This window comes from Mytilus californianus, unplaced genomic scaffold (assembly GCF_021869535.1).
Source record: "Mytilus californianus isolate M0D057914Y unplaced genomic scaffold, xbMytCali1.0.p SCAF_3, whole genome shotgun sequence".
NCBI lineage: Eukaryota > Metazoa > Mollusca > Bivalvia > Mytilida > Mytilidae > Mytilus > Mytilus californianus.
Genome location: NW_026262679.1, coordinates 121,823,641 through 121,848,720, shown reverse-complemented (window position 1 = coordinate 121,848,720; position 25,080 = coordinate 121,823,641). Strand labels below are relative to the sequence as shown.

General features: G+C 32.2%; 2 protein-coding genes across 2 annotated transcripts in view; both read right to left on the bottom strand.

The window, feature by feature from the left end:
* The window catches only part of LOC127736032 (uncharacterized WD repeat-containing protein alr3466-like), a 37,885-nt gene extending 36,495 nt beyond the window's left edge, over nucleotides 1-1,390 (bottom strand). Inside the window, exon 1 of the mRNA XM_052246530.1 lies at nucleotides 1,165-1,390. Within this exon, the coding sequence (XP_052102490.1) occupies nucleotides 1,165-1,267 (103 nt within the window). The 5' untranslated portion in view covers nucleotides 1,268-1,390. The remainder of the gene's footprint in view (nucleotides 1-1,164) is intronic.
* Nucleotides 1,391-4,893: 3,503 nt separating this feature from the next.
* Nucleotides 4,894-25,080, bottom strand: part of LOC127736038 (ubiquitin-like protein 7) — a 38,120-nt gene continuing 17,933 nt past the window's right edge. The window contains exons 3-10 of the mRNA XM_052246537.1: nucleotides 22,028-22,107; nucleotides 21,250-21,334; nucleotides 20,632-20,689; nucleotides 19,618-19,724; nucleotides 18,978-19,045; nucleotides 16,951-17,043; nucleotides 15,123-15,200; nucleotides 4,894-5,479 (exon numbers count right to left, since the gene is read on the bottom strand). Coding sequence (XP_052102497.1) covers nucleotides 5,354-5,479; nucleotides 15,123-15,200; nucleotides 16,951-17,043; nucleotides 18,978-19,045; nucleotides 19,618-19,724; nucleotides 20,632-20,689; nucleotides 21,250-21,334; nucleotides 22,028-22,107 — 695 coding nt within the window. The 3' untranslated portion in view covers nucleotides 4,894-5,353. The remainder of the gene's footprint in view (nucleotides 5,480-15,122; nucleotides 15,201-16,950; nucleotides 17,044-18,977; nucleotides 19,046-19,617; nucleotides 19,725-20,631; nucleotides 20,690-21,249; nucleotides 21,335-22,027; nucleotides 22,108-25,080) is intronic.

The window sequence follows — 25,080 nt, the reverse complement described above, 5'->3', positions numbered from 1 at the left end:
CCGGATTATCAGTGATCGGGAAGGACGTGCGCCTTGCGCCAATTGCGCTTATCGACCAGAAATGGCGCATAGAGTGACAAAGGTAAGCGCCCGCGTGGCGCATGATATTTTTCACTTCGTTTTGAAACGTTGAGATATCATCAAATGGATTTCCGATCGTATTTCGTGCCGTGTCGAGTACACAACTCCAATGATAGGAGCACCTATATATTTTTGGGACGTATCGGGTGTTTTCCTATGGTAATAATAGCAACATGCGGTATGACTGATTACCCAAAAAACATAATTAACCATCATTCATGATATATTTTTTTATAAACAACTTTAAATTTGTGAAAATTGGCTAGTACAGTCGAGAATTCTTCTCTAATTATAATCTTTTAAGTAAGCTTGCTATTATTTCGATTGAAAAATCCAAAAGCCTTTTTATGAATAGCATAGTATTTGTCTCCATAAAAGGGGCTTAACTGTCCTTGTCAATTTTTTTGGTCTTTGGCTCGTTTTGACATTAAACATGCCTTCAGCGAATTGTTGTCGTGTCTTATCAATTAACGTTGCTCTCTACTGTTATTCTTGTCATCGTGATGAAGTAATAATAATACAAGTGCAGAGGAAATGCCAGAAACGTCCTCTAATACGGAACGTCTGGAATAAGTATGGTATCGACGAAGACCCAAATTTAATGTAAAAAAATAATGAACATGAACAAGGGAACAGTACCAGTTTTAACATTGTGAATAAAGGTTATCGTAAATATTGCCCGGTTTGGAAGAAGTTATTGTATATTCATTGAAATTGAAATAACAAAATCACAGGAACAATTTCCATGATATTAATTAGAATCATACTTGTAAGTACAGTGAAATATACACTTTTTTATTTTTTTTTTTTATTGTTAACGAATGGCCCACTCATTTGACAACATGGCCCATTAATTCTAAAAATGGCCCATTGAATTTATTTTTGGGGGGCCCTGGGCCCATAGAGAAAAAATCCTTCCAGATCACTGGATTATCTAAAGATCCAGAGAAGCAGGACAAATAGCTAGCTTTATTATTTTAATAAACAGTGTTAGAAATTATCAATTGCCAAGTTCAGCTGACCATGCTGTAAAACTGGTAAAATCTCATAACTAAGGTGATCATTGTCACCGTCCTTCTTTACCTTCGCAGCCTATCAAAATCTCCCTTCGTGCAGGATTGTAGCCGATTGCAGTGATTGCCCGGGAGTGAGTATCACGGATCGAATACAGTTTTTCCATCGCCATTTTTGTAGTTTAATGTATAAATATGTATCTACAATTTACAAATTATTCTCATATGTGTGGTACATGCAAAAATTCCAAAGCGTGCGCCAAAAATTGTCAACTTCCACCATATTTGTATTTCTTGACAACATTGAACTGCGCATATGTATCATTAACTTCCGGTTAAATTGACTGACGAATCGGTCGAAAACCAAACGATTGGTCTATCTATAATTACACAAAACAATTTGTAACAAAATAAAATGCAACGGGAAAATAAAATGCAACGGACATAAATTGAAATTGATGTCAGCAACTGAAGAAATTATGAACAAAAATTAAAAAGTTTACCACAGTCTACGGTCGGTATTTAGAAAATTTAGCACAAAAATACAGTTCCAGCATAATTTGTTCAGAGAAGCTATTAAATCACAGGTCAATATCAAGGTTATTTCTTTTTAACCCTCTCAACTCTCTATGTATTTCCAAGGGATTAAAAATATGATCCCCTCATGTGTCATTTTGGGGAATTTTTGCAATTCTACATTTTGATTAACCTTATATCTTCAGATTTAAAAAATTCAAAAAATAAAAATAATCTGAAGGTTTTACTACAACTATCACATAAACTTACCATTTTCAAATATCCATGAAAATGAGGTCAAGGTCAGTTGAATTATGCCAGATAGACATTTATACCTTCAATCAATTCATACACCAAATATAGTGGTCCTATTTTGTCCTATTACTTATACATTGTGAAGTATCTAGAAAACAGACCAATCTACAAAAACTAAACATTGACCAATGAACCATGAAAATTATGTCAAGGTCATATGAACCCTGCCAGAAAGACATGTTCACCTAACAACAATTCCATACACCAAATATAGTTGATCTATTGCCTATAGTATCTGATAAACTGACAAAACCAAGAAAACTTTACATTGACCAATGAACCACGATAATGAGATCAAGGTCACATGAACCCTGCCAGACATACATGTACACCTTACCATCATTCCATACACCAAATATAATTGTCCTATTGCTTAAAGTATCTGATAAACTGACAAAACTATGAAATTTTAACATGACCAATGAACAATGAAATGAGATAAAAGTCATATGAAACCTGCCAGTTGGACATGTACACCTTACAATCAGTCCATACACCAAATATAGTTGACCTATTGCTTATAGTAACTATTTGATAAAATACAGACTTGACCAAATATAGTGGGCCTATTCCCTATAGTATATTAGTGTGGACAAGTTCATTTATATACAAATTATCTATTTGATATTATTCCCAACTTTGTACTTCGTTTATATCTATTTACTCTATATTATAATGATCTTACTATATTGAACATATATTTGTATTATATGGTTCAATGAATCCAAATACTCTATCTAGGCTCTTTGATATTTACTCACCACTGGTTATTGGACGAATTACTTTTCTTAATAGTTGTTTTATCTGGTTCTGGCCAGTTTGACAGTTCATCTTTTGACTATATATACTGTAATTTTTAACTATATTGTCAATGCAGAATAAGTAGCACCAGAAACAACACTATGAGCCGTAGCCAGCATTATAAGGTATTTATAGTTTAAGGGTTTTTCAAATTAATCTATGGTTAAAAGTTTTTGTCTTAAATATTTTATTTAGTTTCATTTACTTTGCTAATTGTATTTCAAACTTTATATTTTCTTTTTTACCTGTAATAAACTTTCAATGTTGTATAGTATTTTATTGAGACGTATGGTCAACTTACTTTAGTGAACAGTTTTCATTAGCATTAATTAACAAATTGTTTACATTCAGAGTTGTCATTCAACTAGTTTTGCATTATTATTTATTTGCAATAGTGTAATTAAACATAATATACATTATTTGCTACAAAATGATATATTCATATGCATTTATTTGTAAAGTTATATTTATTTGTCATTATCTGTATATTTCAGATCTGTCGTTGCTTTCTTTATAGTATATAATAAAGTATTTGAACGTTCTCATTCAATTCATCTATGTCTTATACCACCTGGTCACATAAGAAACAGACCAAACTTCAAAAACTAAGACATTGTCCAGTGAACCATAAAAATGAGGTCAAGGTCAGATGAAACCTGCCAGTTAGACATGTACACCTTAAAACCATTCCATACACCAAATATAACTGACCTATTGCTTATAGTAACTATCTGATAAAATACAGATATGTAGACCTTGCAAGGAAACCATATATCAAATATAGTTATCCTATTACTGATAATAAGTGAGTATTTCACATGAAAAACAACTATTTTTTTTTCAAATAGTCACTGATAAAAGGGCAATGGACATATGAAGTTTCTTAACATAAGGTATATTTATACAAGGTATGAAGCATCCAGGTCTTCTACTCTCTGAAATTTAAAGCTTTTATAGGAAGTTTCTGACGTCACCCTGACAGGATTTTAATCCTTGTCTCACATTCAGCAACTTTGGTCATGTTATTTTTTTCAGACTAGCTGAAAGCTGAGCTTGTGATCTAGTTCGTTTTGTTCTCATTTATTCTTGACACTTAATTTTATTCTCTTTTATATACATCTTTTTGGTTGAAATATTATACAAACAATTTCTGACCTTTTTTGATAAGTTGCAGTAGTTTTACCTTTACCAATGTCAGTTTTGAATGTACCATTGACTTTTTCCTTGTTTTTGTATTTTTTAATTTCTTTTTTTGATCAATTTGCAACAATTTTATTACAAATTTGGCTTGATATGCTGAGTGAAACTAGAGACTCTAAAGAGCCTGTGTCGCTCACATGGATCTATGTGCATCTTCAACAGCCCTTTCCAACATTGTAAACAAGATTATAATTCATGACTAAAATCTCTTTTCACTTGATCTACTATTGCTGATCAGCAACTACCCATGAGGGTCTCACATGGTTGGTTACTCTTGATCTGCTCTAGCTTTTGCCCAAATGGGTAAAAATCATCATTCAAGACAATAACTCCTATTAGAAGATTTTAATTTCGTCTTTGTAGACCAATTTGTAGTTCTTGTCTTGCAGATATTTTTAGCTTTTCTTTTTCTACTGTTGTTTTACCAAAAATGTAAGCAATGGGTAAAAATTGTAATTCAAGGGCAATAACTCATATAAGAAGTTGACTGACAATTACGGTCTTCTTGACAAATTTGAAGAATCAGCCTTGCCAATCGTTTTTTCTATTTAAAAGTGTTTTTGTTAAATCTAATTATGATAGTTTTGAAAACAATAGGCAAAAAAAGAAAAAAAGACTGTAAAAAAATATTCATTTAAGGGAAATAACTCCTTTGGGCCAGGTGAGCTAAACTTGTCCATCTGAAAAGATTTGCAGCAGCATCACTTTTTTTATAATCAACAATCAAATAGCCATGAAAATCATAATGGTTTCCAATGTGTTTTAAGGAAGATAGTAAACTAGCTTATTATTTTGGCTTTGGTTTTTTTAAGCAGGACATTGATTTTGATTTGTTCACAACAAATATTTATTGTTTGGTCAGAAAACATCTTACACTTAATTGTGACTTTATGATTAATGCTAATAGATATTCCTTTAAATAATTATAAAGTTTTGGACTTTGGCTATGTTTTAAATAATAAAGCTATTAAATGTAGAATTTTATTTAAGTACATGTAACAATATTTTCAGAACACTTCACATACATAAATAAATACACAAATAAATAAATTAACAATCATATTACATACCACTGCAAATAATTGTCAAAATATGACATGTTTTCTACGAAAATTTCCATAAAAAGCATATATGCATTGATAGGAAATGTATAAAACAGGTTTCTGGTACTGATTTGGCAAGATTAAGAATAATTGAAAACTTTTATAATATTAATCGATGAACTAAATGAAGTCATGTTGCTGAAGCTCACTGTCTCAAAACCGGAAATTAAATCTGTATTTGAGAATTTAAATGGGAAAATGATGATTTTCAAAAGAAAATTTGAAAATTGTTAGCAATGTTTGTACTTAATTCTTGTGCCTTTGTGAAAACAGAACAGCACAGTATTATGAAATAACAGTATGATTGAATATCCATATCAGTTTTTAAAAATGTCCATCTCCAAAGATAAGATCAAGAGCTGCTTGAAGATCTCCACCAGTTGCTTGCAGTGCTCTCCTAGCTAAAGCTTCATCAGTTATACCCATATCACGTAACTGTTGTATCTGATCCTGAAAAAAACCCAAATATTATCTGATTGAAAGGGTGTTTGTTTTCTTTTAGTAATACAATCATATACAATTGCAGAAACAGTAAAGATTATTAATTTGTTTTTATGTCTATGGACATTTTATAGATCAATAAAATGCTTCGCTGGGGCGCAGCTTGATACGACCGCAGAGGTCGAACCCTGAACAGTTGGGGCAAGTATGGACACAACATTCAAGCTTGATACAGCTCAGAATTTGGATTGTTATTAAATATTTGACACAGCATAGGTTTCTGACACAGAAAGAATGTGGTCTAAGAACTTGAATTTTTTTAATTTACCTATTATGGTCCAATGTCCAAAATCAAAATACATGGTTAGATTCAGCATATCAAAGAACCCCATATATTCAATTTTTGTTAAAATCAAACAAAGTTTAATTTTGGACCCCAACTTGGACAAACTTGAAAACTGGGCCCATAATCAAAAATCTAAACACATGTTTAGATTCAGCATATCAAAGAACCCCAAGAATTCAATTTTTGCTAAAATCAAACTAAGTTTAATTTTGGACCCTTTGGACCTTAATGTAGACCAATTTAAAAAACGGGACTTAAAATTAAAAATCTAAATATACGGTTAGATTTGGAATATCAAAGAACCCCAATAATTCAATTTTTGATGAAATCAAACAAAGTTTAATTTTGGACCCTTTTGACCTCAATATGAACCAATTTGATAGCGGGGCCCACAAATAAAAAATCTAAATTCATGGTTAGATTCAGCATAACAAAGAACCCCATATATTCAATTTTTGTTGAAATCAAAAAAAGTATAATTTTGGACCCCAACTTGGACCAACTTGAAAACTGGGCCCATAATCAAAAATCTAAACACATGTTTAGATTCAGCATATCAAAGAACCCCAAGAATTCAATTTTTGTTAAAATCAAACTAAGTTTAATTTTGGACCCTTTGGACCTCAATGAAGACCAATTTAAAAAACGGGACCCAAATTAAAAATCTAAAAACACGGTTAGATTTGGCATATCAAAGAACCCCAATAATTCAATTTTCGATGAAATCAAACAAAGTTTAATTTTGGACCCTTTTGACCTCAATATGAACCAATTTGATAGCGGGGCCTACAAATAAAAAATCTAAATACATGGTTAGATTCAGCATATCAAAGAACCTCATATATTCAATTTTTGTTGAAATCAAACAAAGTTTAATTTTGGACCCCAATTTGGACCAACTTGAAAACTGGGCCCATAATCAAAAATCTAAATACATGTTTAGATTCAGCATATCAAAGAACCCCATATATTCAATTTTTGTTGAAATCAAACAAAGTTTAAATACTGGACCCTATCTTGAACCAACTTGAAAACTGGGCCCATAATCAAAAATCTAAACACATGTTTAGATTCAGCAAATCAAAGAACCCCAAGAATTCAATTTTTGTTAAAATCAAACTAAGTTTAATTTGGACCCTTTGGACCTCAATGTAGACCAATTTAAAAAACAGGACCCAAAATTAAAAACCTAAATACACGGTTAGATTTGGAATATCAAAGAACCCCAATAATTCAATTTTAGATGAAATCAAACAAAGTTTAATTTTGGACCCTTTTGACCTCAATATGAACCAATTAGATAACGGGGTCCACAAATAAAAAATCTAAATACATGGTTAGATTCAGCATATCAAAGAACCCCATATATTCAATTTTTGTTGAAATCAAACAAAGTTTAATTTTGGACCCCAATTTGGACCAACTTGAAAACTGGGCCAAAAATCAAAAATCTAAATACATGTTTAGATTCAGCATATCAAAGAACCTCATATATTCAATTTTTGCTAAAATCAAACAAAGTTTAATTTTGGACCCTTTGGACATTAATGTAGACCAATTTGAAAACTGGACCCAAAATTAAAAATCTAAATACACTGTTAGATTCGGCATAACAAATAAATAAATGTGATCAAAGATTTTACAAATCTAATGCGCCATACTGTGCAATTAAAGATTACTTCTTGAAATTTTTCAATATTTGAAATTTGAAAAAAAAATAATATTTGAAGAATAATTCTTTTTAATTTCTGAAATCTGAAATGAGAAAAAATTGGCCCCCCACAATTTCTTTTTTATCCCCCCCCCCTTTTTCCCCCAAAAAAATTCTTTCCCTCAAGATATGGTCATAATCTCAATTCAAATTTCCAATGGAGTTAGCAACCATAATTACCCATTTAAATTTACCATAGTGCTAACTTAATCTATTTTATAATAGAATTAATAAAAATATAGTGTCAAATCTTTCATATGGATTTTTTTGTTAAAAAAAAAAGATGAAAACATTTGCAGATATTTTTACTGGTCTTCCTTTATAAATATGCATTTCTTTAAACATAATTTAAAAGCAGTGTAAGGGAAGTAACCAAAACGTTGTATTTGGATTACCTCCCTTACACTGTTTTAGATTATCTTTATTGTTCATTAACCATTACTTTATACATAATTTAAAAGCAGTGTAAGGGAGATAATTTCAATGATGTATTTGATTTATCTCCCTTACACTGCTTTAAATTATGTTTTGTACTAAAGTATTTGTCCATTAACCAGGACAACCTTGTTTTTCCCCCTTTTTTGCCCCTAATTCCTAAACGGTTTGAGCCATAACCCCCCAAAGCAAATCCTAACCATCCCTTTGTGGTATGGAAACTTGTAGTATAATTTCAGAGAGATCCATACACCGTTCCACAGTTATTGCCTGGAAACTAGAAAATGCTCATTTTTGGCCCCTTTTTGGCCCCTAATTCCTTAACTGTTGGTACCATAACCCCCAAAATCAATCCCAACCTTCCTTTTGTGGTATTTAACCTTATGGTCAAATTTCAAAAAGATCCATTCACTTAAACTAAAGTTAGAGTGCGAAAACCAATATGTATTCGGACGACGACGCCGGACGACGACGACGACGACGACGACGACGACGACGCCAACGTCATACCAATATACGACCACAAAATTTTTTTGCGGTCGTATAAAAAGAAAGAATTTGCAGCTGCCCCAAGAGCACATGGTATGCCCTTATTGTGCATATTGATATTGTTACAAAAATAACAAGAGGCTCTCAAGAGCATGAATCGCTCACCTGTAATTTTTTGCTTAAATCTTTTATCAATGATTATTTTTTCTTTTCAATATATATTAATGAGTGGCTTAAAAATGGCATTTAAATGTTCTTTGTATCTGTCCTATTTTCTTCAAAAGCAAAAAATGCATTTTACTCCTATGTTCCATTTTAGCCATAGTGGCTATGTTTCTTGATGTACAAGGAAATAAAATAAAAATTTATACTAGATTGGCTGAAATTGATTCAGCAGTTTCAAAGGAGAAGATTTTTAAAAGTAAGCAAACAAGATGAACAAATTGTTAAAAATTGACTATTAAGGGCAATAACTCCTTTAGTGGTCAATTGACAATTTTGATCATAGAAACTTATTTGTAGATCTTACTTTGCTGAACATTTTTGCTGTTTACAGTTTATCTTTATCTATAATAATATTATAATAATATTCAAGATAATAACCGAAAACTGCAAAATTTCCTTAAAATCATTAATTCAGGGGCAATAACCCAAAATCAGATACCCGATTTAGCTGATAATTTCAGGGCAGGTAGACCTTGACCTAATGAATACTTTAACATCTTGTCTGATTTGCTTTAAATGCTTTAGTTCTTCAGATATAAGTCAAAATCTGCATTTTACCCTATGTTCTATTTTTAGCCATGGCGGCCATGTTTTCTGAGAAACAGAAAATAAAACACAAACTTTATTCTAGATAACCTAAGAATCATTCAGCTTAAGTTTGGTTTAATTTGGTTCAGCAGTTTCAGAGGAGAAGATTTTTTAAAGTTCAAAAACATGATAAAACAAGAAATGATTGTAACAGGATGCTGTTACGAAGTCTCCCAAACGAAGCTCCCATAATTCGTAATTCCCAGAGTCGCCTGACATTGGGCAACGTCCAGTGAAAATTGGTTTGGTCCAGTAAAGTTATATGCATTAGTGATGCCTGGGGACTAACCCTGTATATCATTCAAATCATCTTGGCATGACAAACCAGAATATATATGGTTTAGGGGTGGGGATCTCGACCATTTACAAGATATTAGAACTTTCTCAAATGGCAGGGGGTCGGGATGACCCCTGGGGACTAACACTGTATATTATTCAAACCATCTTAGCATGACAAACCAGAATATATATGGTTTAGGGGTGGGGATCTTGACCACTTACAAGATATCAGAACTTTCTTTAATGGCATGGGGTGGGGGTGACCCCTAGGGACTAACCCTGTATTACATTTGATGTGCTTTATCATGACAAACCAGAATATATATGGTTTAGGGGTGGGGATCTAGACTATTTACAAGATATTAGAACCTTCTCAAATGGCAGGGGGTCGGGATGACCCCCGGGGACTAACCCTGTATATCATTCAAACCATCTTAGCATGACAAACCAAAATATATATGGTTTAGGGGTGGGGATCTTGACCACTTACAAGGTATTAGAACTTTCTTAAATGGCAGGGGGTGGGGGTGACCCCTGGGAACTAACCTTGTATTTCATTTAATGGGCTTTATCATTTAGAACATTTTCAATTAAAAAGATTGTGTTTATCACAAAAGGTTTTCAATTTATAATTATTTGAAAATTTCAAGAAATAAAATCCCATAGGGTTCTATAGTAAAACCCTCTTTTCTTTTTGCCCCTCAAAGTACCCCTTTATAAACCCCATTGCACAAACAAAACCCTGATTGCACCACTAGACATGTTAGTCTAACATATTGTGAAACCCTAAGTTAATCTGACAAGCGGTTTTGGAGAACGGGTGCGGACAAGTTCAAATTTAAAAGCGGCGGAAGTAGAAGAAGAAGAAGAAGAATAATAATAATAATAAGAACTGAGCTAAAACAATAAGTCTTCCCAAACTTCGTTTGGGAGACTTAACAAGTTGTGTAAAATTGTCCTCAAAGGGCAATAACTCCTTAAGGGGTCAATTGACAATTTTGGTCATATAAACTTATTTGTAGATCTTACTTTGCTGAACATTTTTGCTGTTTACAGTTTATCTTTATCTATAATATTCAAGATAACCAAAAACTGCAAAATTTCCTTAAAATTACCAATTTAGTGACAGCAACCCATCAAATTGGTTGTTAGATTCATCTGAAAATGTCAGGGCTGATAGAACTTGACCTAATGAACATTTTTATCCCTTGTCAGATTTGCTCTAAATGCTTAAGTTTTGAGATATAAGCCAATAAAATGCTCCGCTGGGTGCAGCTTAATACGACCGCAGAGGTCGAACCCTGAACTGTTGGGGCAAGTATGGACACAACATTCAAGCTTGATACAGCACTGAATTTGGATTGTGATTAAATATTTGACACAGCATAGGTTTCTGACACAGAATGAATGTGGTCTAAGAACTTAAATTTTTTTTAATTTACCTATTCAAACCATATCATTATTAATTGCTTTAATATATAAATCAGAAATAACCAATTTAAAATGAAAAATTTTAAAGAAAAAAAGGAAAAAAAGAATCCCCACTCAAAATTTTTTGAACCCCCTTATGATTCATCATCCCCAAACTCAATCCCAGCCTTCCCTTTGTGTTACAATGTATGGTGCCTTGCAGTACAATTTCAGAGAGACCATACACTTGAACACAAGTTATTGTCTGGAAACTAGAAAAATGCTTGTTTTTGGCCCCTTTTTGGCCCCAAATTCCTAAACACTTAGGGCAATTACCCCCAAACTCAAACCCAGCTTTCCCTTTGTGATATGGAACCTTGTTGTACAATTTCATAAAGATCCATACACTTACACACAAGTTATTGTCCTGAAACTACAAAAATGCTTGTTTTTTTGCCCCTTTTTTGCCCCTAATTCCTAAAATCTTGAGGCAATTACCCCATAAATCAATCGCAGCATTCCCTTTGTGGTATGGTACCTTGCAGTACAATTTCAGAGAGATCCTTACACTTGAACACAAGTTATTGTCTGGAAACTAGAAAAATGCTTATTTTTGGCCCCCTTTTGGTCCCTTATTCCTAAACATTTTGGGCAATTACCCCCAAACTCAATTCCAGCTTTCCCTTCGTGATATGGAACCTTGTAGTACAATTTAAGAAAGATCCATACACTAACACACAAGTTATTGTCCTGTAACTAGAAAAATGCTTGCTTTTTTGTCCCTTTTTGGCCCCTAATTCCTAAAATTTTGAGGCAATTACCCCCGAAATCAATCCCAGCCTTTCCTTTAGTGGTATGGTACCTTGCAGTACAATTTCAGAGAGATCCATACACTTGAACACAAGTTATTGTCTGGAAACTAGAAAAATGCTTATTTTTGGCCCCTTATTCCTAAACGTTTTGGGCAATTACCCCCAAACTCAATTCCAGCTTTCCCTTTGTGATATTGAACCTTGTAGTACAATTTCAGAAAGATCCATACACTTACACACAAGTCATTGTCATGAAACTAGAAAAATGCTTGGTTTTTGCCCCTTTTTTGGCCCCTAATTCCTAAAATTTTGAGGCAATTACCCCAAAAATCAATCCCAGCATTCCTTTAGTGATATGGAACCTTGTGGTACAATGTCAGAGAGATCCATACACTAACACACAAGTTATGTCTTGAAGTTACAAAAATGCTTATTTTTGGCCCCTTTTTGGCCCCTAATTTCTTAACTGTTGGTACCATAACCCCCAAAATCAATCCCCACCTTCCTTTCGTGGTATTGAACCTTGTGGTAAAATTTCATAGAGATCCATTCACCTAAACTAAAGTTAGAGTGCGAAAACCAATGTGTCTTCGGACGACGACGACAACGCCGACGCCGACGCCAACATCATACCAATATACGACCACTGCATTTTACCCCTATGTTCTATCTTTAGCCATGGCGGCCATGTTTTTTGACGAAACAGAAAATAAAACACAAACTTTATTTAGATACCCTAAGGATCATTCAGCTTAAGTTTGGTTGGAATTGGTTCAGCAGTTTAAGAGGAGAAGATGTTTGAAAAAGTTTACACCAGACGGACGACGACAACGGACGCCTAGTGATGGCAAAAGCTAAAAAATGGGATATAACGAGAAGCAAAAACTAGAGGCTCTCAAGAGCCTGTGTAGCTCACCTGTATTTACTGATGCTTTGGAAATCATGTAAAATAAGGTAAAAATCATAATTAATAGTATAAGATATTAGATATTATAATAATATCTAAGATAATAACAAAAACTGCAAATTTTTTGTAAAATTACTAACTCAGGGGCAGCAACCCAGCAGCAGGTTGTCGGATTCGTCTGAAAATTTCAGGGCAGATAAATCTTAATCTGATAAACATTTTTGCCACCTATCAGATTTGCTCTAAATGCTTTAGTTTCAGAGATATAAACCAAAAACTGCATTTTACCCCTATGTTCTATTTTTAACCAAGTCGGCCATGATGGTTGGAAGGCGGGGTCATCGGACAAAATTTTAGATACCCTAATAATGATGATGGCCAAGTATGGTTAAATTTGTCTCAGTAGTTTCAGAGAAGAAGATTTTTGTAAAAGATTACAAAAATTTACAAAAAATTGTTAAAAATTGACTATTAAGGGCAATAACTCCTAAAGGGGTCGACTGACAATTTTGGTCATGACAACTTATTTGTAGATCTTACTTTGCTGAACATTATTGCTGTTTACAGTTTATCTCTATCTATAATAATATTCAAGATAATAACCAAAAACTGCAAAATTTCCTTAAAATTACCAATTCAGTGGCAGCAACCCAACAACAGGTTGTCAGATTTGTCTGAAAATTTCAGGGCAGATAGATCTTGACCTGATAATCAGTTTTACCCTATGTCAGATTTACTCTAAATGCTGGTTTCAGAGATATAAGCCAAAATCTACATTTTACTCCTATGTTCTATTTTTAGCCATGGCGGCCATCTTGGTTGGTTGGCGGGGTCATCGGACACATTTTTAAAACAAGATACCCTAATGATGATTGTGGCCAAGTTTGGTTAAATTTGGCCCAGTGGTTTCAGAGGAGAAGATTTTTTTAAAAAGCTAACGACGACGGACGAAGACGACGACGGACGATGGACGCCAAGTGATGAGAAAAGCTCACTTGGCCCTTCGGGTCAGGTGAGCTAAAAATGGCCCTGTAGAAAATATGCATGAGGATATCCTTAAGTGTAGGAATATAGTGTTGAATGTGACTATTAAAAGTCAGATTAGAATGACAAACCAGAAGAGCCTACATTCACCAATCTAGCAACAGTATTAAGATTATGGTAATATAATCTAATCATACTAGAGCTAGTGCATGACATTTAAAAAATGCCTTTTATTTATATGATAGTGAAAGTCCCATAACTCTGGAATGACAAATCAGAATTTGCTAAAATCAAACAACCTGTCATGTTCATCAATTCCAACAATTATATTAAGTTTCCAGTAATCCAGCAAACTTAAGTTATGGTACAAAATGTGAAAAATTATCTAAAATCAAACAATTTTAAAAAGTTCTGTGACTCTGGTAGGACAAACCAGAAAATTCAAAAAATTGATCAATCCCAACAATTATGTAAAGTTTTAAGGAAATCAATCCAAACATACTTGCATTAGTTCTTGTTATGTCAAAAATTGCCTTAATTCAAAGGTTAAAGTCCTGTAACTCCAAAACAACAAAGCCAAAAACTTTCAAAATCAAAAGGGAGCTTTCTTTAGTTATTCCTAATGTTGTGTTCAAATCACAAGCAAATTTGAGTTATCATACTAAGTGTTAACAGATGGACAATTGCATGGACATTTGTATACCATTTTATGTTAGATCATCGACAGGCATATAATAAAAATAAGGAAAAACAATCAAATTTGCAATTCAATTCCTGTCCTCATTTTAATGTTGGGTAGACATTTTATATAACAATGCAGGTTTATATGAGAAATTCATCGGTGAAACTTTGTGTTGAATTTTCCAAACAATCTCTGCTATTATACTTGAGTTGTTCAGAATTTGAAAACAGTTTTACATGTTTTGTTATTTTACATGTTTTGTTATTTTACATGTTTTGTTATTTTACATGTTTTGTTATTTTAGACCAACAGTCAAAACAGATAAAACTAAGATAATCCTTGCATAAACAATTTGAACAGATTGTTCACAATGTCATACTTTCCCTTATTTAGAAAAAAAAATATACAAAAGGATTTTCGATTGTTTGTCATCAGAGTAGTGTGCTTGTTAAAATACTGTACACTTAAATTAAAGACATAAAAATATATTAAATAGCTATATATAACAGCAAAATTTTGCACAATTTCTGTTTCAGTTATTTACTTAAATCTACAAAATGCCAAATTTTTAGCAGGCTAGACAAAGATATGATCTACAGTGATTTTGAAACAAACTGTGTATGTTTCATTGATTCTTTATTTCTAACAGATACTTTTACACTTCATTAAAACAAATATGAGATCAGTCCAGTTAGATTGTAACTTTTAACCCAAATTGATGTGTATGACAAAAGTGGTAACATGTTATGGTGTGACTGAACAAGCATAGATCTGATATACTTACATCAGATGGTGCAGTTGTTCTTTGTGCTTGATCAATGGCTTGTGAGAAAAAATCACTAGAGATGATAGGTGGTCCTCCCTGAAATAATGTACAAATGTTTCACTGGTGCATTCTTAACTTTTCATTAAGGTTATACAACTTTTTGAGTGTGACATTTATTTATCACTTTTTAATCCCTTTTGCTTTCTTATCTCAAGGCATTGCAGGCAATCCACGTAACCATAAAGGAGACCATGGTTATGCATTTTGGTGTCGGTTCCTTTAACTGACAGTAACTCGTAGATTCATATGGTTTCTGTTAACTGACAGTAACTGGTACATCAAAATGGGTTCTGTTGACCAGTGATACCTTTGAGTTGTAAATTATCAGTGGACTTTAGTGTGAACTATAGTAACTATACTCTTTATTAATTCAACAACACCCTAATAAGAAAGTTTACTAGCACACATTTACCTATTAATACTGGATGTCAACATAACACCAAAACACTCAGAACAGAGACAGAATATATAAAATCTGTGGATATTGTCAAGCATCCTTAAAATTTGTTGGTTCTTTTCATGATTTTCTTTAAATAAAAACTTGAGATGAACATAAGATAAGTTATAGAACTGATTTATTCATCTTAAATATTTTGTATGCATATATTAGTTTCACCATCTGTGTGCACGTGCACACTAGTACACATGTTAACAACATGACTCTGTCCATTATTCGGCAAAAACCTTTTGAATTCAATCAGTCTTGAAATTATTTTGACACACTAAATCATTTACTGCTAAAATTATTTAGTTGAAATTCAATACATCATGAAAAACAAATTTAGAAAGATTAACTTACCCGGTATCCTATTTTTTTACCTGTCAGGTGAACAGGTATATCACAGTGACGTTTATGTCTTATTTGTAATTGTTTTAATGACTGGGTATGTAATAAGACGTTGTTTTTACATTTACTATTCATTTCACTTGAATAACTGGAAAAGTGTGCCCATGTTTAGGGAAACTGTCCTGTCAAAAAATTTGCCTAAACGTCAATATTTTTCTTTATTATATAAAATATTCTTTTGGTCCTGTTCAGTGTTATACTACCTCTACAAATATTGTAAGAAAAGATTTTGTCCTGCAATTATGACCCTTTTTGAAGCCTTGTTTCCATTTCTTATATGAGAATTCAAGAAGAATCTTGTAAAATTTTTAATATTAATTAACATTTTATAACATAGAGAATATGTTTAGAACATTTATTATAGGTAACAAATATATGAGTATTTCAGTATCCAGTAACTATTCCTAACAAGCTTGACATTTGAACATACATGTAATATATTCCTTATATAATACAGCAGAACCTCGTTGTGTCGAAAACTACGATGTGTCGTAGTAATTTGTCAATCCCTTGTAAAGTAATTTCTTATGTTACCTATTCATTTTCAAAAGAGATTAAAGCTGTGTAAACATTCTTGTTTGTATATCAGTTAAAATGAAATGTTTATGGTGACTGGTAATTAACACCTTTAGTGTGGAACTTTAGTGTGTTGAACATATTTCACCTGACATAGAAACAACTCTACAGCATAAAAACTCCCATTCATTGTTGATAGAATTCATTTGAACCAGTCATATTTGTGAAGTTTAGAAACAAGATCTATCTTAACCCAAATTAACAGTTTCTACAAATAATACCTATATTAACACTTTATACTTTGTGACACTAACTTTTCAATTTTTGTATATATACAAACCTTGGATGACTCTAAATTTTGGTATCCATAAGTACTTGTAAACTGATTTTTGAAAAACAATTTGAAATAATATTATAAAATACCTGTGGTTGTGGACTGGTGTCTGGTTGAGATGGGCCTCCTGCTGAGGCTAAGGCAGCTGCTAACTGTGCTGGTGTTATTGCTGATCTTGGAGCCTATAAAAAATATAATAGTTGCCAGTCACCTATTTAATTACAAAAACCTAGCGTATTTGCCATGCAAGTTTTAATCAAAACAAATGGCAATAAAACCTGTATTTCTAAAAGCACATTTTTGCCTTGAGGAAAGATTTTTACATTTTCATAAGCTTGTAAATTCAACCAGTGTTGGGTTGGCATTCACAATTTTTATTTTATTTTCCCCCAGCTTACTTTACATGGATAGCTGTGATAAAATTTAAATACCACCCTTACAGCAGGTTAAACAATTGTAGGACACTTACTATCAGATAGTGGAGGCCTTATGCGACTTCTGGCGCGGAGAGAATTATGGTAAAGGTAAGGTTACTACATGTATCAGATATGAGCTCAACATGCATAAACTTATAAAATGTGAAATATAGGTCAAAGTAACCTTCTTTTTGTTGGAGGTTGACATTTCCTGAGCTGCATCCTCACACTAAGTTACAGGTCGCTCAGTATATGAAATTACTAAACTTGAATGTGAACTTTTACTAAGTAAAGATGTTTTAAAAATTCTTCCAAGCAACTTAACCATGAAATATTGGTAATTCTTTTTTGCATTCTTTTACAACTTATCTAGACGTTGGTCAATCTATTATATGGCGTGAAGTTGAAGGACAGAAGTTCCTAGTCTATTTTGTGGTTCTCCCCACATAAAACACTTACAGAACTTCCTTGTCTATTTTGTGGTGCTTCCAACAATTTCCTGGTCTATTTTGGGGTACTCCCCACATTACAACACTTACAGAAGTTTCTGGTCTATTTTGTGGTTCTACCCACATAAAACACTTACAGAAGTTCCTTGCCTTTTTTGTGGTTCTCCCCACATAAAACACTTACAGAATTTCCTCGTCTACTTTGTGGTTCTCCCAACATAAAACACTTACAGAAATTCTTGGTCGATTTTGGGGTTCTCCCCACATAAAACACTTACAGAAGTTCCTAGTCTATTTTGTGGTTCTCCCAACAAGTTCCTGGTCTATTTTGGGGTTCTCACCACATTAAACACTTACAAAAGTTTCTGGTCTATTTTTTTGGTTCTACCAACACAAAACAATAACAGAAGTTCCATATCTTTTTTGTGGTTCTCCCCCAATTAAAACACTTACAGAAGTTCCTTGTCTATTTTGTGGTTCTCCCAAAAAAAACAATTACAGAATTTCCTTGCCTATTTTGTTGTTCTCCCCACAATAAACACTTACAGAAGTTTCTCGTCTATTTTATGGTTCTCCCTACATTAAACACTTACAGAATTTCCTTGTCTATTTTTTGGATCTCCCCACATAAAACACTTACAGAAGTTCCTGGTCTATTTTGTGGTTTTTCCCACATAAAACACTTACAGAAGTTCCTGGTCTATTTTGTGGTTCTCCCCACATAAAACACTTACAGAAGTTCCTGGTCTATTTTTTGGATCTCCCCACATAAAACACTTACAGAAGTTCCTGGTCTATTTTGTGGATCTCCCCACATAAAACACTTACAGAAGTTCCTGGTCTATTTTGTGGTTCTCCCCACATAAAACACTTACAGAAGTTCCTGGTCTATTTTGTGGTTCTCCCCACATAAAACACTTACAGAAGTTCCTGGTCTTTTTTTTGGATCTCCCCTCATAAAACACTTACAGAAGTTCCTGGTCTATTTTGTGGATCTCCCCACATAAAACACTTACAGAAGTTCCTGGTCTATTTTGTGGTTCTCCCCACATAAAACACTTACAGAAGTTTCTGGTCTATTTTGTGGTTCTCCCCACATAAAACACTTACAGAAGTTCCTGGTCTATTTTTTGGATCTCCCCACATAAAACACTTACAGAAGTTCCTGGTCTATTTTGTGGATCTCCCCACATAAAACACTTACAGAAGTTCCTGGTCTATTTTGTGGTTCTCCCCACATAAAACACTTACAGAAGTTCCTGGTCTATTTTGTGGTTCCATATCTTCATCATCTGACATTTGTTCAAATGAGTAAGCACCTGGAAATAATCAAAATAGTAAGCCCTTGGAAATTACAAATCAATTACACAATCAATTCTAGAAAATAACATTAGGTCTGATACAGAAAAGGCAAGCTTATTGTAATGATTTTATCATGGATCAAAAGTTGCATTTTGATCTCAATGTATTGAGTTTACACAATTACATCTATATTCAAGTAGTAGTTTTAGGGAGAAATAGACACTACAAGTTTTACCATCACAATTATGATCTGATTATTAGTAAACACATTCATTGCTCAAGATTAAAGTATATCTACCGTACTAGAATCATTATTCAAATGGTACCTCTTAACTCCAGAATGGAATTTTCCTAAGAATCCACAGACCCTTTGAAACCGACAAATTCTATTCACCTCCTAGAAGATAAAGGTTACCTAGTCATTTTTGGCAACCTTTATGGGTATGCTTTGTATGTTTAATACTATAGAAAAGAAACAGGGACTTTTATCCAGATAATTGAATTATTATCTATTTCAGAAAATGAGAATGTTATAGATACTAAGACAGCAGGTTCCCAGACCAAGTGAGCTAAAAATGAAAACAAATACCAGGAGCTAATCTTTCTGCACCAGCCTCCATCTTAGAGCCTTCTTCACAGACTGCTGCTGCTACCATCATTGCTGCTTGTCCAAAAGCTGGATGTTTCTCTAATATTCTGTGAAATATATTTTAAAACAATTTTTTCAAATCTGATTAAATAATAAAAATCAATTTCTTGCACAAGTGAAGATTGTGTCATTATTTTTCTTACTTTTTGTTTTCTACCTTCCAATATTTAGGCCAGTTCATTCTAGGGATTTTTTGTTTGCTTTTACAGACATTATATTTTTACAGAGCAAATTTAAATGAAAAATTTTAGTTCTGTGAACTGTATTGACCTTATATCACAATTAAACATGAATAGAAGAAGTACAACAATCCACCTGATGAACCAAAATTTGCAGTAAGGTAGTGTAATATTAGATAAAAATACTATAAGCAACCATAAATAATTGGTGAAGGTGCTGAAATTAGGAAATGTTGAGGCAAATAATGGAATTTATATAATAGTCTTTTTTTAAATGACTAAATTCATATGACTTTATCTTATGCTAGTAGCTTTTTTTCAAGATTTTTTTTTTCTTTTTCTTTAAATGTTTTTATGTTGAGATCACTCAGATATGTTTTTATAAAATATTGTACAGTAAATAAATTATCTATGTTGTTATGCAACAAGAAAATGACTGAGGTGATTTAATTTTTTTTCTTTTCTGATGGAATTTTGTAAGATCTAGTTGCTCATAATTTCTTTTGAAATTCTTTCTATTAATTATCTATCAAGTCATATAACAGTGCTTATTTCATATACAATTCATACAAAATATGAAAGTTGTGCACAACCTCTACCTAGCTTGAAAAAAAGCATGGTGACCTTTTCGTTATGTATATCTTTTTATTATGTATATCTACGAAAATAATCAGAAATGATCTAAATTTTGACATATCTTTTAAGTGTCATTTTTTTGTTCATACTCCTATTCTACCTTAAACATAAATAACTGATTTCAATTTACAGAACTCACTGTCTGATATTTCCTGGATGTGCTAGAATAGCTAACAAAGCCCTGTCTTGAAGCATAGCTGTAACAAAAAAAATATGATTTTTTTTTAATAATTGTTGCTTTTTAACTTTGAGCAGATATTAGAATATATTTCATGAAATTATAATGTTTGATTTTATGACATGTTAAGTATAGTCCTTTTGACTTCTATAAATCTTCAGAAAATAATTCTTAAAAATTTATTTTTTTTCTTGATGTATGTTAATGTATGATATATACGAACTCTGACTATGAATATCATAATTTTAGGCTAATAATCAAAAAAGTTACCCATTAGGTCTCTATGTTACTCCTTTTTTTTTATATAAAATACTTGATGGAGTAAGTATGAATAGTGTAACAGCCTTCCATTCATATATACTTATATATCATACATTAACATACATCAAGAAAAAAAATGTTTATTTGCAGAAATGAAGTTTTAAAGAATTATTTTCTGAAGATTTAAAGAAGTCAAACGGACTATATGTCATTTTCAAGTCAGAATTTCTTTAAATGATTTGAGCATATTTTAGTATAATTCTTTTATGTATAGTGTTATAAGGTATATTGACAGAGGTTAACTTAAAATAGATCTACCAATAGCCACTGGGTCCTTCTCTAAGCCTGGAGAAGCTGCAATAACATTTTCTAGTGTCTCTGGATTGTTCACCATTCTTTCTACCTACAAAATATATATCAAATAGAACAGATCAAAGGAAACAAGGTATATAGACACATTTTACTCTGATGTGTTATTAAGTTGCTTTGTAATTGATGTATATCTTAAATTTCCTTTCATTCCTATTAAACAGAGACAACAAATTTGGAAATTTAAACTTGTCACCAGCTTTTAATCTGTAACAAAAAATCTGCTACCTTTAAAATCCATTTCTAACTATCAGAAATCATATTCCAAATATGAAAACTTGAATCATTATGCAGAAAATTTAAATATTATGGATTTTTTAGCATACTCAACAAATGATAATGGCTGTTTTACTGTAAATTGGATTCAATATGATTCTTTCAGGCTTTTGATTAAAGTAAACTCGAGCTATCTCACAGAATCAACCAATTCTCCTTGTTTTGAAGCACATAAATCCTACATGAAGCAAAAAATGTTTCAACTTCTTCATTACTGAATTTCAAATGATACCAGTGCTTGATACTTTTTTCTCCAAAATATTCTGACTTTTGTTTTGAAGGTAAGCAAAACTTATCACCAGTTAACTGTAAATTTTGCAATTAAGGCAAAACTCCTAAACAAGCAGAAAGCTGTACTGCTAAAAATTTATCTTGACCAGTATTTTGGTGTTAAAAGAAAGGATGTTTTTTATGATCCTGGACAAATACAATGATTACATAATAAACTTACTATAGCCGAATAATCTTGTGTCACCAATGCTGCTCTAACTGTTTGTGTTAGCTGTCTAACATCTACATCTGCCATCATATCTATGAAAATAAGTTATGTTTACTTACTTTATTCATGTTAGAAAATTGTTTTTAATTGCAAATATAATTATATGTTTCTATATTTTTCTATGATATTATAATAGTATAAATTCTGGCTTTAACTACGCGAGTATGATAGATATTACACCTCCTTCCATTTTCCAATAAAACAAAAAAAAGAAAATATAGATGTAAACAAGAGGCTCTCAAGAGCCTGAATCGCTCATCTGTAATTTTTTGCTTAAATCTTTCATCAATGATTTTTTTGCTTTTTAATATATATTAATGAGTGGCTTAAAAATTCCATTGAGATGTTCTTTTTATCTGTCATATTTTTTTCAAAAGCAAAGAAATACATTTTACCCCTATGTTCCATTTTAGCCATAGTGGCTGTTTCTTGACGTACAAGAAAATAAAATACAAAATTTATACTAGATACTCTGAAACTCATTCAGTCCAAGTTTGGCTGAAATTGATTCAGCAGTTTCAAAGGAGAAGATTTTTTAAAGTAAGCAAACTAGACGAACAAATTGTGAAAAATTGTCTTAAAAGGCCAATAACTCCTTAAGGACACATTTGACAATTTTGGTCAGTTTTAACTTATTTGTAGATCTTACTTTGCTGAACATTTTTGCTGTTCACAGTTTATATTTATCATTAATAATATTCAAGATAATGACCAATAAAATGCTTAGCTGGGGCGCAGCTTGATACGACCGCAGAGGTCGAACCCTGAACAGTTGGGGCAAGTATGGACACAACATTCAAGCTTGATACAGCTCTGAATTTGGATTGTTATTAAATATTTGACACAGCATAGGTTTCTGACACAGAAAGAATGTGGTCTAAGAACTTGAATTTTTTTTAATTTACCTATTATGGTCCAATGTCCAAAATCAAAATACATGGTTAGATTCAGCATATCAAAGAACCCCATATATTCAATTTTTGTTAAAATCAAACAAAGTTTAATTTTGGACCCCAACTTGGACAAACTTGAAAACTGGGCCCATAATCAAAAATTTAAACACATGTTTAGATTCAGCATATCAAAGAACCCCAAGAATTCAATTTTTGCTAAAATCAAACTAAGATTAATTTTGGACCCTTTGGACCTTAATGTAGACCAATTTAAAAACAGGACTTAAAATTAAAAATCTAAATACACAGTTAAATTTGGAATATCAAAGAACCCAAATAATTCAATTTTTGATGAAATCAAACAAAGTTTAATTTTGGACCCTTTTGACCTCAATATGAACCAATTTGATAGCGGGGCCCACAAATAAAAAATCTAAATTCATGGTTAGATTCAGCATATCAAAGAACCCCATATATTCAATTTTTGTTGAAATCAATCAATTTTAATTTTGGACCACAATTTGGACCAACTTGAAAACTAGGCCCATAATCAAAAATCTAAACACATGTTTAGATTCAGCATATCAAAGAACCCCAAGAATTCAATTTTTGTTAAAATCAAACTAAGTTTAATTTTGGACCCTTTGGACCTCAATGAAGACCAATTTAAAAAACAGGACCCAAAATTAAAAATCTAAATACACGGTTAGATTTGGCATATCAAAGAACCCCAATAATTCAATTTTTGATGAAATCAAACAAAGTTTAATTTTGGACCCTTTTGACCTCAATATGAACCAATTTGATAACGGGGTCCACAAATAAAAAATCTAAATACATGGTTAGGATCAGCATATCAAAGAACCCCATTTATTCAATTTTTGTTGAAATCAAACAAAGTTTAATTTTGGACCCCAATTTGGACCAACTTGAAATCTGGGCCAAAAATCAAAAATCTAAATACATGTTTAGATTCAGCATATCAAAGAACCTCATACATGTATATTCAATTTTTGCTAAAATCAAACAAACAAAGTTTAATTTTGGACCCTTTGGACCTTAATGTAGACCAATTTGAAAACTGGACACAAAATTAAAAATCTAAATACACTGTTAGATTCGGCATAACAAATAAATAAATGTGATCAAAGATTTTACAAATCTAATGCGCCATACTGTGCAATTAAAGATTACTTCTTGAAATGATTCAATATTTGAAATTTGAAAAAAAAATAATATTTGAAGAATAATTCTTTTTAATTTCTGAAATCTGAAATGAGAAAAAATTGACCCCCCACAATTTCTTTTTATCCCCCCCCCCCCTTTTCCCCCCAAAAAATTCTTTCCCTCAAGATATGGTCATAATCTCAATTCAAATTTCCAATGGAGTTGGCAACCATAATTACCCATTTAAATTTACCATAGTGCTAACTTAATCTATTTTATAATAGAATTAAAAATATAGTGTCAAATCTTTCATATGGATTTTTTTGTAAAAAAAAAAGATGCAACATTTGCAGATATTTTTACTGGTCTTCCTTTATAAATATGCATTTCTTTAAACATAATTTAAAAGCAGTGTAAGGGAAGTAACCAAAACGTTGTATTTGGATTACCTCCCTTACACTGTTTTAAATTATCTTTATTGTTCATTAACCATTACTTTATACATAATTTAAAAGCAGTGTAAGGGAGATAATTTCAATGATGTATTTGATTTATCTCCCTTACACTGCTTTAAATTATGTTTTGTACTAAAGTATTTGTCCATTAACCAGGACAACCTTGTTTTTCCCCCTTTTTTGCCCCTAATTCCTAAACGGTTTGAGCCATAACCCCCCAAAGCAAATCCTAACCATCCCTTTGTGGTATGGAAACTTGTAGTATAATTTCAGAGAGATCCATACACCGTTCCACAGTTATTGTCTGGAAACTAGAAAATGCTTATTTTTGGCCCCTTTTTGGCCCCTAATTCCTTAACTGTTGGTAACATAACCCCCAAAATCAATCCCAACCTTCCTTTTGTGGTATTTAATCTTATGGTCAAATTTCAAAAAGATCCATTCACTTAAACTAAAGTTAGAGTGCGAAAACCAATGTGTCTTCGGACGA